The sequence below is a fragment of the Haliotis rufescens genome, unplaced genomic scaffold, assembly GCF_023055435.1.
Source record: "Haliotis rufescens isolate VD_foot unplaced genomic scaffold, xgHalRufe1.0.p SCAF_11, whole genome shotgun sequence".
Taxonomy (NCBI): domain Eukaryota; kingdom Metazoa; phylum Mollusca; class Gastropoda; order Lepetellida; family Haliotidae; genus Haliotis; species Haliotis rufescens.
In genome coordinates, this window is record NW_025963791.1 from 32,078,981 (window position 1) to 32,097,027 (window position 18,047).

At 38.7% G+C, this 18,047-nt stretch overlaps 1 protein-coding gene across 2 annotated transcripts in view; it reads right to left on the bottom strand.

The window, feature by feature from the left end:
- The window catches only part of LOC124132524 (ras-related protein Rab-37-like), a 156,946-nt gene that overhangs the window by 88,718 nt on the left and 50,181 nt on the right, over nucleotides 1–18,047 (bottom strand). For both annotated transcript variants that reach the window (XM_048392566.1, XM_048392565.1), the window contains exon 2: nucleotides 351–461. In XM_048392566.1, coding sequence (XP_048248523.1) covers nucleotides 351–461 — 111 coding nt within the window. The remainder of the gene's footprint in view (nucleotides 1–350; nucleotides 462–18,047) is intronic.

Below are 18,047 nucleotides of genomic sequence, written 5' to 3' on the forward strand. Positions count from 1 at the left end.
GTTAAACCTGGTCTCGCAAGCCTCTGTACAAGCAGACCGAGAAGCAGCATTAATTTCCGCTGCTTCAGTTTTGCTCAGCTAGTCATGATGAATCATGAAATATTTGAGAAATGGTAGACGTTTTGCTCTCTTCATTCACTACTGATTTAGACGATTATAAAATAGGAAGAACTTTTCATTTGCTCCGAGTTTTATGGCGTAGACTTATAATGTTACATCTGTAATTATATATAGAGAAAAAAAATCGAATTTCACAATTTTAAAGGTTAAACAGGTATATCAGTTTTCTATAACTGAAGACGGGTTTCTGACTAGGAATGTCGTAGCAAGGATTGGTTCGGTTCCCTTACCGTAAAGCCTATTCCAACTGTCGCTGAGAAAGCACCAGCCTGGAACTTGCACTGGTCAAACTGTACTAACAGGGACGTCTTGCCCACTCCACTGTCTCCAACCAAGATTGTCTGAAATATAAAATCACGTTTTTAAATTCGCTTGCACCGACTTCACCAAATGCTTTTCAAAAGATGCCTTCATGTCGTTTAATGCATGCTAAGTAGCTTCAAAGTTGGCCTTCCTTTCCTACCATCATAATAAATAGCATGTTCTTGCTCTGGGCTTTGGTTCGCGTTTTGTTGCAATAGTGTGGCTTTGAATCCTATTCATCGGTAAAGTATAGCATACGTACGACCCTTATGTAACGTTATGTGAAACATCTTGACATTGACATAAACATGGTCTATTGAATTATTGAAGAAACTCCTTGACTATCTAAAGAAAGAGTTAATAAAGAACAATATACCATGGGCTATTAGTTTGTTTTTTCTCATACATTTTCGGTTCAATACGGCGTTGTTAAGAACAACGAGTTCCGGATATTACAAATTGATTTTTACGGTCCCTCACAGACCCGTCCATACGTCATAAATGCCAGCGATTGCGATGGAAAAGTGTAGAGCTACAAAACTCTTTAGATAATCACCTCATTAGAGTGAACGGTCACAGTAGATGATAAACTATCATAAAATATGATAAAATGTACAGACATAAATAAAAGACGTTTCATAATGATATGAACTTGGTCAAAATCACAATACGTAAAAAATGAACGATAATAATAATCATTCAGCAGGTTCAGAGCGACGAGGGGTGTGGTGTGATTTGTGTTGAAAAGATGATATTTTTCGGTTTCATCAAAACACACAATATTTTATTTACTCATTTCTCACAAGACATTTCTTTTGACATACAGCATGTAATTTTGATTATAAATATTTTCCCCATTTTATTTCTGGAAATATAACGTCAATGACAGAGAATATCCGCCTAAACTGATTCCATTAGGCGTACAAAGCAATAGTGCGGTCACTGAAAATTTGCGAAAATGGAAAGCATGTCATGTCCTACCGGACAAAACAATAGGAGGTCTCTGCAGGAAAATGCATAAGATAATCAAATAGGGCAGATACGTGAGAGTTGGATCAGAAATTTGTGTGCACATTTTAGATCTGCTGCGACCACAATTGCAAGTTTCATTCATATGTCTTGTGGTTTCAGAGACGTAGAAAATTTCGCAAACTTGAAGCGCACTTGAACCTTCGATATATATGAGTTAAAATAAAGATACAGCATTCGTAAAGGTAATTAAGGAACAATAGGATTAATAAAGGTTAACATATACAATGATTTTATGTCGCTATTTTCACGTATGTATGCGTAAAGAGAACAGTCAACTACACCTGACACAACTATCGCTATTACACAAGTGTTTGTCCTTGGCGTGTCACTGTGAGCCAGAATTACACTGTTGAGTGTCTGGAGAAACACATTATAGCCGGAGAAATTACCAACGAAGGCAAATTGAATTGAATTAGGAAGACATTTCGTTCTCTCCACATTATGTCATTTTAAACGGCCCGGCTGCTATTTCACAATATCACCTGTATGTGTATACTTGTGTCAATGTTCAACATATAAAAATCGGACTATCACATGTGTACACAAATCCCTTACACCTTTTTGGTGTTATTTTATCGACCAAACAATTGTCCCAGAAGATGCTTGAACTAAATAAGTAATACTGTGGTTTAGAGTACCACACAAAGTAAGTTGTTACATGAAGTTTTTGTAAACAAGCTTTTAGGCTCATAGTTTTAATTTAATAGTTGTAGCTGACAAAAAGATCCAGTCTCCAAACAAAATCCCAGGCCCCCTCCAGACTATCAAATGGTCGGTCCACTAACACTCTGCTTTGACAATAACATTTCTTCGTTCTTCCTAAATAAATGATGAATAGGAAGGGGGATTACAAGACCGCAAGTTGATATAAATCCAACACGATTTTGAGCTTGTGACTTCAAATCATCTTGACATTGATACAAATCTATTGTTTGGCATGGCATTAGACTGTCCAAACGAACTATCCCCAAACCTTGTTCGGTCAAGCAATGGTCAATATCAGATAATGAAGATAGACAGTGCAGACTGGATGGACCTTGAAGGCATAATCAGAGGAACAGCGTCATTAGACCACTGACGTCCAGCACATTTGTCTCTGTCCACACTAACTCGGCATAACTGGTCAAGTTGAATTCGTAGAACATTGACATTCACGTACACAAAATGGTGGAAATGGTCAGATCAGCACCGTACATATGCTAATACTGGCAGTATTGTTCTGAAGTGACTTTTTCAGTGGAATGACAAGGTTGTTTTATGTTGTTCTACTGATCAATTCGTGGTACATTCCCATTTATCATCCAAAACTGGCTCCCACAGGAGCTTGGATTAGATCAAGCGATATCTACACTGTAGATATCGCTGCAATGAAATTACATCACAATGCTTTGCAGACCATTGTGGTGTCACTGGCTACCATGACGTCACAATCAAATGACATCACTAATGGCTCTGCTACTGAAGCTGTTAGCAGTACTTTTTACACTGAAGTCACTGCTAATTACTGTCTACAAATTGAAAAAGTTGGAAGAATGATGTTGGATGATAAATAAAATCTCACCCTCGTGTCTGTTGATATCAAATATATCAACACTCGTTGATAACAGTGGCAAAAATCCTCGGCAAGCCTCGGCATTTTTCCACTTTTATCAACTCGTGTTGATATATTTGATATCAAAAGACACTCGGGTGAGATTCTCTATGTAACAAATGTTATGTCTCGGATTACAATTTCTTGGTAAAGTACAAAATCTAGTACTCATGACAACGATTGATCTTGGTCGTATTGTACATCGTCCCGATATTCAGGTTTATGACAAAGGAATGTTGCTAAAACTTTGCCATAGCCAACGACAATGAGACCAAAAATGATTGGCTGAAGAATACGACTTGAATCATACCATTAGCATATTGCTTTAGAATACGATGGTGATAGATTATCGTCATTGAGTGAGTGTGTATGGTTTTACGCCAATTAGCAATATTCCAGCAATATCACGGCGGGGACATCAGAAATTGGCTCCATACACTGTACACATGTTGGGAACCGAACCCGGGTCTTCTTCGTGACCATCGAACGCTTCAACTATTTGTGACCCTTTTGTCATTTACAGACTGACGTGGTAAACCCTTTCCTTAAAGTAAAAGAAACCTCTGCTAAAAGCAGAGTCAATTATACCATTCCGACTTTATAATAAACATGTGTTTATGAATCACTATCAAACAGTGATGATACTAGGTGTTCGCGAAAAGGTTAGCGTATCCTGTTCCGGCGGCACCCATCACAAACACATGGAAAGGCAAGTTCAAGCGTTCACTTGAACAAACACGGGAACACGTTTTAACATTTTAACAGTCTACGACATCAAACACCCCAGGCGAAATAAGTATTTCAAAGTTTCAGAACAAAACAAATTCAAGAAGGTAAATGTATCAAGCCACTCATTTAGCGAAATAGATTCTGATCAAGCGACAGGACAAACAAATGCTCGTTTCTGCTTTAAATAAAACTGAACGGGAAAAAAATTCAATCAACTTAGGTAACTTTTTCTACGATTTCCATTCACGATGGAAAACACTATTTAGAATTTCCAAGACGTGCATCTTTGTAATTATGATTATAACTCAAATATGCAAATTGCATACCAAAAAAACAACACTTGCATCCCTTTGGGCATATTCTATCTGACAAATATTGATCTATTGCAGACATTTGCTTAATCAAAGTACATATTTCATCATTTGGATCCATCTTGGTGCAGATTTGATGTCTTTCATCGTGTGGCTACAATGTTATGCAAGTCCCAATTGTCTTGTTCGGAAGGCGGCTATCTGGTACGCGACACGGAGTCTGCCGGAACTAATTGTGGATGACACGCGAAGCAAAAGACAGGAGATAAATTCAATAAAAGTGACATGTAAAATCCATAGAGACACCAGCAGAAACATTAAATGTGGTGATTGTACGCATGCGTTAATTTACCGGTTATATATAAGTGTAATTGAATTTATTCATGAGCAGAGCATTTAGTGATAGAAATTACATATTATCTCACAGAAGCTCAAATCTGGAAGATTTGACGTGTTCAATGTAACTGCGTTTGGCTCCTGAAAGCTGGTAGTGAGTTTGAGTGACTTTAGGAAACATATTTCGTCAATATATATGTTTGTGACAAGGGAAATATAATAAGGTATATGCAACATGAAGTAATTGTTGAAAAGACGAGTAAGGCATTTTGGAGGCTTTTAGTATGGAAGACTGGGTTTGGGAAAGGGTAGTGTATTTACTGGATTGGGAAAGGATAGTGTATTTAATGGATTGGGAAAGGATAGTGTATGTAATGGATTGGGAAAGGATAGTGTATGTAATGAATTGGGAAAGGATAGTGTATTTAATGAATTGGGAAAGGATAGTGTATGTAATGGATTGGGAAAGGATAGTGTATGTAATGGATTGGGAAAGGATAGTGTATGTAATGGATTGGGAAAGGATAGTGTATGTAATGGATTGGGAAAGGACAGTGTATGTTATGGACTGGGAAAGGATAGTGTATGTAATGGATTGGGAAAGGACAGTGTATGTAATGAATTGGGAAAGGACAGTGTATTTAATGAATTGGGAAAGGATAGTGTATGTAATGGATTGGGAAAGGATAGTGTATGTAATGGATTGGGAAAGGATAGTGTATGTAATGGATTGGGAAAGGATATTGTATGTAATGTATTGGGAAAGGATAGTGTATGCAATGTATTGGGAAAGGATAGTGTATGTAATGGATTGGGAAAGGATAGTGTATGTAATGGATTGAGAAAGGATAGTGTATGCAATGGATTGGGAAAGGATAGTGTATGCAATGGATTGGGAAAGGATAGTGTATGTAATGGATTGGGAAAGGATAGTGTATGTAATGGATTGGGAAAGGATAGTGTATGTAATGGATTGGGAAAGGATAGTGTATGTAATATATTGGGAAAGGATAGTGTATGCAATGTATTGGGAAAGGATAGTGTATGTAATGGATTGGGAAAGGATAGTGTATGTAATGGATTGAGAAAGGATAGTGTATGCAATGGATTGGGAAAGGATAGTGTATGCAATGGACTGGGAAAGGATAGTGTATGTAATGGATTGGGAAAGGATAGTGTATGTAATGAATTGGGAAAGGACAGTGTATGTAATGGATTGGGAAAGGACAGTGTATGTAATGGATTGGGAAAGGACAGTGTATGTAATGGATTGGGAAAGGACAGTGTATGTAATGGATTGGGAAAGGACAGTGTATGTAATGGATTGGGAAAGGATAGTGTATGTAATGGATACGTCCGGAACTGAAGTAACTAATCCACATGACTTTTCAGCATTCACCTTCACGGGGACATGTGTAATCAGGAACTGAGTGAACGAAATTACATCTTACCGAACTTTCCGGAAGATTTTTGTAGGAATATATGCATCCGCAATGAGGGGCAGTCGGGTAGTCTTGTGGTTTAAGCGGTGGCTCGTCACCCCGATACCCCGGGATCGATTCCCCGTATTAGTACAATACATTTTATGAAAACCATTCCTGGTTCCCTCGCTGATACAGAATGCAAATGCTGTGATCGTATAATATAATTTAGCGTAGTTTTTTTCTGCCTGGTATTGCCTCTACTATACGTCGTCGTGTGGACGATGCAATATCTTTCTGAAACCTTATCCACTCTACGCTCAGCTTGGCAGCATATTTCCCAGTTTGTGATCCACAGCTTTCCATCTCACACAATATACTCTAATTTGGCGTGATGGGAGATGATTAATAAACTGTGTTCCGTAATTAAAAACAATGTGGACACCCTGATTGGTTGGGGAAAAAATAAGATTACTGCACTGAGATTTATTTTCTTAAATTAATCCGGTTAACAGTAACAGTACGAAATAAATGCCCTTGTCTGGCGTAACAGAAAATCAATGAGAATGTCGTTTGATAAACCCACACAATCGTTTCCATTCGTTACCTCGCAGTTTTCGATTTAGAATTTACAATTGCTGTAACGAAATCTGTAGTCCTTCATGATAACCGAGGAATCCATTGAAGCAGATATGTCTGTTAGTGTAAGTGTTCATGTGTTAATGTTAGTGCTTATGTGTTAATGTTAGTGTTTATGTGTTAATGTTAGTGTTTATGTGTTAATGTTAGTTTTAATGTTTTAATATTAGTGTTTTTGTGTTAATGTTAGTGTTTACGTGTTAATGTTAGTTTTAATGTTTTGAAATTAGTGTTTTTGTGTTAATGTTAGTGTCTGTTTTAATGTCATTGTCTATGTTTTAGTCTTACTGTTTATGTCTTAATATTAGTGTTTATGTTTAAATGTAAGTGTTTATGTTTTACTGTCAGTGTCAGCGAGAATCACACAGGTTTGACTGTTCTTAATATTATAGACAGAAATACACACACAGAGAAGTCGTAAATACGTGTTGTTCTCATGGATACAGCAGCATCGAAACCGATCACATATCCTCGCATGTGAACGAAGAACCAACTTGTTGAGATTTTGTTTTTAAGAGAGGATATTTGTTCGGTCACTGCTTTAATATATACAATTGTATTCACCAAATGGAGAAGCTAAACAATAATGTTTTTAAAACACACCTAGCATGTCCAACACTTTCTTTTCAAACCGGAGAAATAACATTTTTAGAATGAAAAGGCTCACGACCCTCCCCGAATGTCAAACTGCCCAACATTAATAATGATCTAGAGACAGTCTTTCCCAAAACTGAAAATATTGCTGACACACTGCACATTTCACATATTAACAGGTCACTAGATGTTTCTGTATGGGGGTGAACGCACTGCATATATATATAGCCAGGCCAATCAGAACACCCAGTCACGTTCGAGTCAAAAGGTTGCTCATAATTGGTCTCCTTCCCTTGAAGAAGTGTTCGGCAAGCAGATCGCGTACTTGGACGACTGAAGTAGTTCATAAAGACAGATTACAAGCAGTCGAGGGGAAATAGAATAGCTAATTTCAGGAAAACCTTGCTCATTTCATCGACGTTGCGTTCCTTACTCTACGCCCAGGGCTTCGAAATGGGAGCTATTTCAGCTCAATTTCAAAAGCGCTGCCTAATGTTCGAAGCCGTCAGCTTACATTCGCAACACTCGCGGATAAGTGGTAACGGGGTTAGCTGTAGTGTCCTTATCTTAATGGCAAAGAAGTATGCCATTAAAAACCGACTATTATCAAATGGAGCAATAAACTTTAATGTACTTGATCTCAGATGAATCTGATTCTTGTCATATTTTTAGACGTATACAGTCATCTACCCAGTTACCAATGCCGAACTATGATGGATTAATGGAGTTTTATTTTGGCCTGAGTCTATGCATAGTCCAATCGAAATAGCGTAACGATATCGACATTCGGTTCATAAGCAACAGCACGACTGACGCGCAGATTTCGGTCGATTGCAAGATTTGCAGAGCATGTGTACCGTCAACTGGGCGTCGACAGATGTTTTGCAAATCTTTTCATGTTTTTAATCAAGGTGCTGAAGTGACCCTTTTGATTATAATAAAGATCTTGATTATCGATCAGGTCGTCTAAACTGGGCGCCGCCATTTTGTGTGAAGCAAATGCAAGTGATATGAGAGGTGGAATCTGATTGGTCAATAGGAGGAAAGGACATAACTCGTTATAGCCACTGGTGGCGCTACGATCGAGCAACGAAATTCAAGTCTAGTTCGACAGGGGGTCGGTTTACAGTCGGAAAGATGTGATATTAACATTAAGATTTGGTGGGATTTAAGGCGTCTTTGGAGTGTAGTGAACCTATATCACGGTGGGTAAGCTTAACATAGTTGAGTGAGTGAGTGAGTTGGGTGTAGCGCCGCTTGTAGCAGTATTCCAGTTATATTGCGGCGTGTCAGCTTACCGTGGGAGGAAAGCCCGAAGTGATGCAGGTCTCAGACGTTTACCACTTCGGTGAAACCCAAGAGCACGTGTATGAAACATAAACGGGGCGAACCGGGATTCGAACCCACAATCATAGGTTTCTGGCGCGCCCAAGGGACGCAACTCTGCACAGCGAATCGCGGCGCCTTAGACGACTCGGCCACCCGTGCCCCCTTAACATTGTTAAAGGCACCCATGTGTTTTGTACTGAAACCAAAGAGCCCGGGTATCATGCTGACAACAAAGGATCATAACTGGGCCATATGGCACCTGTACCCATTATGTCAGGTTATTTGGCACGGCTAACGGCCGATCATCCACGTCCATTTAGACGTACCGTTTTCACTACCGCACTGCACACAGTCCTGTCTTCGCTGTCCATCGTTCTCCTCATGTCGTATATCTCGAACAAACCCATAAAGCTCTCGCAAACATTTTGTTACCGTTATTCTGTGTCTATTTAACTCGATTAGCGACAGTGCATGATCATGTTGCACCGTTGCCCATATTACGTGAACAGGTTATACAAGACACGTTTACATTCAATTTCAAATATGGAAAGTTGAAAATGTTGGTCACGCTCCTAATAAGAAACCCAATTGCACCTAAAAAATGATGAATTTGAGAGAAGTGGAACTTTGGCAAATGAATGACAAATACATTATGTCTGAGATGTCTGAACACACGCACATATGCTTTTTATGCAAGTCAAACATTTCAACTAAAAGCCAGAAATAGCTTCCTGCAATGCAACCATAAAACACATCGCGTGGTATTAGCTATTTCTCTGTGCAAACCATCTGCGGGGCATGGCTGTAGGCTGATGAGTTGTGTCGTAAGTGAACACTGACAAAAAATCGTGCTTTTAAAAGTCATCACGAACTGATTTTGTACACACCAACCACCCGAAACCACAGCGTCCATTCTGGGTTAATGGCAAAAAGACATTGTTTAAGCATGCTGTTTCTTTGATGTCGCTAAATCAAGTGACAGAAGCTTTTACGGCAGGAGGAACGAGAAGTCTCGGATGCTGCGGAAGATTTTGATGAGGATGCGTGCGATACTGACTATACTCATGGTTCTGTTGTATAACAAAGACCTTGAGGAAATAGCAACCTAATTATGGATGAAGTCATCGAAACCACTATCGCGTCTGGAATGCTTGTGAACGCGATCGAATCTTTATTAAAAATCTTTGTAATTAAAACTCTACAACTTTAAGGCATGTTTACCATTTATTTAAAGTTCAATTCAGACAGGAACTTAAAGTGGATACAACTATGCCAAACCTAATGAAAACGTTTAACTTGAGTCAGGTAACCGTGCCATGCTATTTTGTGTAAAGGAATATTTCTCATTACATGTAAATACTCATCGTTATTATTGAAGAGTTACAGCGATAAAAATAGACACAGGAATGGGTTTGGAGAAGGGATGCTGAAGTCGTCATTTACAGCTCAGGGCCCCGTGTCACAAAGCAATCTTAGCGCTACGATGGTCGTAAAGCTCTTCCTTACTTTTCAAACAATTTGTAACCTTAACAGCGGAACCTGCATGTGTCCTTTGCTCTTAGTATTGTTTTAGCTGCACAGGTGGCTCGTGGGAGCATTCCACTGGTATAAAACAGTAGATATGTCAACCACATAATCCTTGGTATGGTGGGGGGCACGGGTGGTCCAGTCTTCTAAAGCGCCGCGATTCGCTATGCAGAATTGCGTCCCATGGGCGCGCCAGAAACCTATGATTGTGGGTTCGAATCCCGGTTCGCCCCGATTATGTTTCTAGGTTTGTCAGCACCATACCCGTGCTCGTGGGTTTCACCGAAGTGGTAAACGTCTGAGACCTGCATCACTTCGGGCTTTCCTCCCATATTGCCGCGATATAACTGGAATACTGTTAAAAGCCGCGTTATACCCAACTCACTCACTCACCCCCTCACTCCTTGGTTTGGTTCATTCAAAACAAAATGGTGACATCACACACGAGATTTTTTAGCAAGTCTGTGGAACGTGAAACAGGAGGAAACAAGTTCTAGGAGCAAGAGGGAGTCGGGGTCGGTGTTGTTGGTCCTGTCGTTGTCTCAGTTAACGGAGACGGAGAACAGCATATGTTGTGAACAACTGATTTGCTATTTGTGTTATGAATTTGTTCCAAATTGAATTATGATATGTCAACATCCATTTAGAACATAAAGTCGTCCCCGATTATGATTTGTGCAACTGAAGTCGAAATGCATTTGGATGCATCAGATAAAGTACTAACTTCATTACTACAATTGGAGGGTTATATTGCCATATCAATGCTGATTCTCTCCTGTAACTATGGTTTATTTAATGATGTAACTTGGGAATAGTTCTCTTTGTCATTTTTGTTCAAATCAATATTACATAACAGGAGCCATACTGAACCAAACATATATATATATTTATACATTATCAGTGTATATAATCCCCTTTCTCATACATTCACAATGAGGTATGTACGAAACATAAAAGCTTATCAGTTTGTTGCCAAGGATTTCACAAGATGCGTTTGAAAATTACTTCATTAGGCATCAAAGTTGAAAACTTACAATGGCTAATATCTCAAAATGATGTATTCGCGGTTTGGTTCTATATGGCTTTATGGCATCAACATATATTCAGCACAGCAGGAACTCATTATTGGCCAGTTTGTGTAACATACCATCCCGGTACAGTGTAAGTGAAGAGACGTCTCTAATACTGTACCGGGACCGTATATTACTCTCACTGACTAATAGCTAGTTCCTGTGCACTCAGTATACGTTATCTCCATCATTGGTATTTTAAAAGATGGTACTTGTTGTTATCCAGCCATACACATTTCATTGTTTTTATCAATCGATGTCCATATTCTCAATTTCATAAAGGCATCCAATCAGTGTGACATAGGAAATAAGCAACATGTTCTTCAACTGGTAGTCACATTGACAACATCCGCAGACCTAATGGCGCATGTTGGTGTTTGACCCCCTACAGACCTGGGGAACCCTTCACTTCAATAATATATATTTCAGTTCGGCCACCTTAGCTGGCGATATAATGTCTTCTAAATCCACATAACTTTAGAGATTGGTATGTATCGGATGGACAGAGGAACATTACAGAAAGTATCCAGAATCCACGTGTTATAAAGATGATGTTGTTTAAAGAATTACTTGCCCTAATAGTTCAATCTTGTATGGTTGCATAGCTAGTGTTTGTTCGGTTATGTGAAGCACATTCTGGCAACTGTAAGCTGTTAATCCAAAACATCCTTGGCTTTCATCAATTAAGGATTCTATAAAATGTTTACTCTACAAAGAATATAAGATCATGTTAAATATAGAAAGATATTTATGCATTTGAGAGTAGTAGTGTAGTAATTTGAAAATTACGATTGGAACCGGAAGATATACAAATTTAAACAAAGATTATTGCAAATCAAAAGATCTTAATATCATTGCATTGAATTCCATGAATTTCAAACAACCTCTATAAAGATATTAGAAAGATAGGCTTATATTGGTAAACATCTACATCGTACACCATCTACTGGTTTGTAAACTTACAACTTAATTCTAGTGCTATTCAATGAGTTCCACTGTCTTCCTCCTTGTCTTCAGCAAGACTATTATCCGTTTCGTCCTTGTGTTCTCCTTCTTAAGGCAGTCTTGAAAAACGCACATTGATTTGCAGTATTGACTGTCAGCGTTAGAGTGAATCTGACCCACATAGATGTGTCCACTATGTGTACTCGCGAATAAATGCTGGATTAGTGACGTTATCCCAAGGCATAATGGACCCGCCATTAAGGACTGAAAGGCATAAAAAAGCTATCCTAGAAAAGACATTAATTTTACTTTTTTATCAGCCTTAACGTTCACGAAAAAGCACGGTGGTGATCTATCAGTATTTAATTACATCTTAATAATGATGCTATTATATTCGTATCAAAATGCAATAAAAGTTATCCAAGTCATTTCGGTTTTTGATCCATACATAAAACACCCTTGGTACTTGCGAAAGAAATTTGGTTTTTAATACCGAGACACGTCTCTTGTTCCTTGCACACCATTTGATCATAAAGCTAAGTTATGCAGCTTTCAACTTACGACGCATGGAGCCCTTCATGATTTGTGTGTCGCACATCTAAGACCAAATCCCGGGCTTTATGTATTACTCTTCGACACAGAAGCTGTAAATAAGGCGTATTATGCGAGGATTTATATCATTAAGACAATCAGTTAGCATCCAGACAGATTTTTCGTAAATGTAACAGTTCATCAGTGCCATAAGGTTTGAGGGAAGAATTGAATAAGGCAGGCATGTCAAAGATGTTCCCATGTGGAAGTTCGGGAAGGTATCTGGGAACGTGTTGCGCCACAGTTATCGATACTACTGCTGTATAACGACGGCTATGGATCATCTGGCTTAGACCTGATAAACCATTACTTGACAGCTGCGATAACTGACGGGTGTAATGACACACAAGCATCAAGCACAATCTTCAGTCACACAACCTTGTTCATCGGCTGATGGGACTTCTTAACATGGAGACCGCCTCCTTGGTCCAGAGGATAGAGCATCTATCCGTAGAGCAGAATGTGGTGGTTTAAAAGATGGTAGTTGCTGTTATACTGCTTGGCAATCGACATTTAGGGGTGAAAGAAGGACTGGTCGGCTCGGGTTTAGAAAACTGTTCCTTTGTATCTCAGTGGGCTAGCACTAGTTCAATCAGCGACAACCAACACCCCACCGACCACACACATGCAAGCCCGTTGCTATATACCAGTAGGTGCCATGAACGCGATGTTGAACCCTATTTCACCACATGTACATATCACATTCCCAATGAGAGAAGGGCGGTTGGGAGGGAGAGGGTGGTGGAAATATGGATGTACATACATGAAACAAGGAGAGACATATAAAATAGTAAAATGAGAGAATTTCTGTCATCATTGCAAGTGTTCCAGGACGCTGAATACAAACATAAAAATATTGAGCTGTTTTGCCTTCATGTGAGGACTTGATATAACTCGCGAGACTGTAAACCGTTTTTCAAAATGAAAAGAGAAAAGACTTTCTACAAGACTGTAAGACAAGATGGATAAGTTCAACTTTTCAAAAAGCAACTTTCCCTATTATTTGACTTTGTGTCGAGCAGTATTCCAGCAGCTCCAAACTTTTGTGTCTACATTTCACAACATTTGAGGTACACTCGAGCATGCTCTTGCTACGAAGATTTCAAAGAGCGTCATTCGACTCTTCCTCAAAAGTTGTTAGATCAGGGTTAATACTCATGGCCTTTGTAAACCTTCCAGAATGTGTTATGGTAGACATGTGGAGAACATTTCCAAACTTGAAGCATCAGTGACATAAATTATGTCTGATGTAATTCCCTTTTTTTTACTTGTAGCTTTTGTTCCGTGTTGCTTTCAGGTGAACAGTTGACTTGCCTTTGCATGTGTCTGTGACGGGTGCCACCTATGGGGCAGGATTCGCTCACGTTTTCGCGAACACTTAGTATCATCATTATTTGATACCGGTTTATAAACACGTGCCCATGATATTTTTGTATTATCGGAATCGTAAACAAACTCTTTCTAGTGATTCCTTATGCGTATGGAAAGTGTTTCGTCGGTATGATGTAATGGAATGCCACAGCTATGGGTATATTTGGCAAACTCGGAAAAGACGACGTCCATGATTTAGTTCAGAATTCGATTCTACATCCATAACATTTGAATCAATTTGTCTTTGACCTTCACAATTGACATACCCTTTTAAGAACCGATATTTTTGTTTCACTATCCTTTCAAGGTATGTTCACTCGTTTGGAAATCAATATCAATGACTTTGTCTCAGATGTCAAAGCATAATGGCGGATCTATTTTTAATATAGATTGTCTGTAAGACTTAAAATCAATTTGATGTTAACAGGCCTAATTACAACTCCTTACAGATTTATCATACCTTCACCACACATCACATACACTTATGAGATACTCCTAATCGTGCTTTATAAATCTCACAGTTATCGCATAGTTATATGTTTTGTTGTTGAACGTAAATATTGACATGCGGGCTATGCGGGTAACCATGGAAAACTCATAACTAAATCAAACATATTTGTGTGTTTTTTCTACAATTTTTACACCCTTATAAACTGATGTCACAAGAAACTATTCCACCCAGTTGATGTTATCATTTTTTATTTTCAATTGAAAATATCTTACGTTAGTGATATTATATAAAAAATGAACCATACTGGCGCTTAGTCAGTACTCAAATAATACTTCTACATGGCTGTATTTTAAAAAATATATATTTGATTAAAAAGTAATCGCATCATACACCACTGCTGATGAGTATCTGAGAATCGTATCTTGGAAAATCAATAAACAATATTTTGGACACATATTTACAACATTTAAAACACCGAAGGCGTCACGTGGTTGGAAATTCATTAATTACCCTCGTGTTGGTTGAACCAATTTTTTTTACACATTATCCATCCACAGATTACATTTCACAAACTATTGTAGGAATGAGTGATAGTTAAAGACATAATCAAATTTAACAACAGTTATTTAAATTTTCAATTTCATAAAAAAACAACCTCGGTAAACTTTCTTTTGTCCCTCAGTTAAGTTACATCATGAAGGATGAAGGAACAAGTAATATGCTTGAACTACAAAAAAAACACACAAAAGGTACACGACAGATATCGAGTTTAGTATTTAATTCTAATTCTTACTCAGATATTACAATATAAAATGCCCTAACATGAAATATCTATAAAATGTAATGTCGGATTGTCTTATTTCAAAAGTTTGAAAGATAAGAAAACAAGGCTTCAATTATAAAACTTCATTGACAGCGTACATCACACATAAAGCCACAACATACCTTTCTTGTCGGAAGTTTTAGCGCTGATGTCAAATGATATGGCATGTACCATAAATACACATCAGATAGCCCGTTTGTCTGATAGAGTTTGCGACAGTAGTTCTTTTAACTTCATCTTTGTAAATGATAGTCACTTTTCAAACATGCAGCCATTTTCTTGTTTCTTGTTTTTTTCATTTATAAACATAATATTGTACATACTGGCTAAAGGAATATAGTTACACTTTTTCAAATAACCTGGCTCCAATCCCTATCTGCGTTCTCACTGGCTCACGCTGTTCAGGTTCATGGAGTTTGTTGAGCATGTCTTCTGGTAATCAAGGGTGGTGCAAATATCTGACGGATGACGATAATGGTCGATGGACAAAGTCTAAATGCAATTGCTTATTTGATAATTTAAAAGATTTTCTACACTAAAGAGAATAAAACGCTTCGTTAAAAATGATACCTCTTTGTTAAATGAGAGGGTTTGGTTAAAAGCCACTTTGAACAATATTCAGTTATATCGCGTCTTGTCAGCTTGATGTTGGAATACAGGCCTAAATGATGCAGGTATTAGAAGTTTACTTCTTTGAGAAATCCCATGAACACGGTTATGGTGCCCACACACCTAGGAACATAAATAAGGCGAAACGGGATTCGAACCTAGATTTATAGTACGCGTAGAGGACGCGCCTTAGACGACTGTGCTACACGTGTCTGCGTGTTTTTGAAGAAGGCAGGGCTTCTCGAAGACGAAATGTGCTTGACAGTCAGCTTTCCATGTTCAGTTTAGATCTGCAGTGTGTCCTTTGTGCCGCTTATGAAACTGAGTATGGTATCTTTGTCAGCAGTGAAACGTTAACTGTCGAAATACAAATTAAGTTACCAGACAAGTGGCATGTAAATGATTTAATTCAAACTCCATAGGACTGCCAATTTGCTATATCCGAGTCCCCCTTTATCTTGAATGATGGATATAAGACGCCCATCGTTGTCTACCTTATCACTGCATGTCCGTCCCTATTCGCTGCAACCACCATTTTGACTTTGATTTCTTTTGTAGACGTGGAGGAAAAATGGGCTCAAAAACGTGTTTATAGACAAGTGCTAGCTCACTGATACACAATTCTGTAATTTCACATGGATACCCCAGTCAGACACATTATAGTGACGTTAAATGTATTAGGTATGACACAGCCTGACGATCAAAATACCGACCTTCAGCACTATGGGCAGCGCTGTATCCACAACACCAAGGAGGCAAACATTTTGTTTGGTAACCTATTGCTCCAGCACTCTATTTAATCTTTTCACATATGAGATACAGAACCACCTACACCAGTGTAGCGATAACGAAGTTTGCCTCCGTCTCCTTATTTGGCATAATCATGCTCTGCCCGCGTGAAGACAAACCACAGCCCAAGCAAATTGTGTTGCTCTCACAAATACAAATTATTCATTTCAATGTGCATTTGTTCTACATATACACTGAAACGTGTTGAGTGCAGCTTTGACGCTACATTCATAGGATGCAAGATCGAGGGAAAGCATATTCAATTATATGAATATCAAAGAAGAAAGAGATTCGGAAGTGCCACCACCTTCAGATCCGTGGGAGAACACAACGTAGGCGAGAAAATGTTCTTTCATTCTAAATCTGGTTGGGCTTGATTGGCCACCAAACGGTATCTGAGTTATCACAATTGTTAGTGACACAAGATCAACGGATTTAGATGTTCACTGGTTGCAGTTGATGCATATATAAAAGCTAAAAACCCTTTCCATATTGAACACACAATGCCAGTTTCGAAAGTGGTCAAATGTAACAAAGGTTATACTTAGGATAACACTTTTTCAGCAAAGTACAAATTCACGTTCTTTTTGGGGGGTTAAGTCCCATCCGGGATTCGAACCCACACTGTCCAAGTGAGGCACCTTATCGCCAGCACACAAAGTAAGCGATCTAACCCACTCAGCCACCGAGGCTTCCACAAAAATGAACGTCCGACAACTGGTGACTAGATCACTGACAAGTGTAAATTGGCACGGCTCCCATGGTCGAAAGCTATGAAGTCCCGACGAGACCCAACCTAAAAAGTACTAGTATCTGTACTTTACTAATGTGGCCTTTACACAGGATGGCGACCTTTGTGCCTCCCGTGTGCGACCATAAAATTTAGAGACTCAAAGGAGGCAGAATGGTTGCCTAGGTCGTTCCAAGGTGGTACACAGGAGGTTCAGACTTCGCAATGGACGCCATGGTCGCCGTGAAGTTTTGAACATGTTTTGGACGTATGGTCGGTAACAGCACCTTCAGTAGCTGACAGTGAGCATAATGGGTATTTCTAAAAGACAATCAATGGTGAAAGTATGTCCTTGAGATTATGTACACAGTTTTTAATTTCATCTTGAATAGGCACACATTTGTCCACATATGACACCTATGTGTCTGCTATAACAAATCATTTGGTTAAATGTGACATTAATGTTTGTTTGAGGGTCGACCATTAAAAGTTTGCAGAGCAATGGGGTTTGCAGTAATCTATTGACCTCGGTATATACACCAACGCGAAGGATGATAACAGTTCTGAGTTTGATTTACGTTCGCCATACACTAGTGTTCAATCCTATTACGCATAATCACGCAACGGTGCACTAGAGACATTCAATTATCGTCCATTTGACCTTTTGCAATTCAGTGTACCGGTCTGTCGTCTTTTTTCCTCGTTACTGAGATTCATAACCACTACTTTTCTAGGT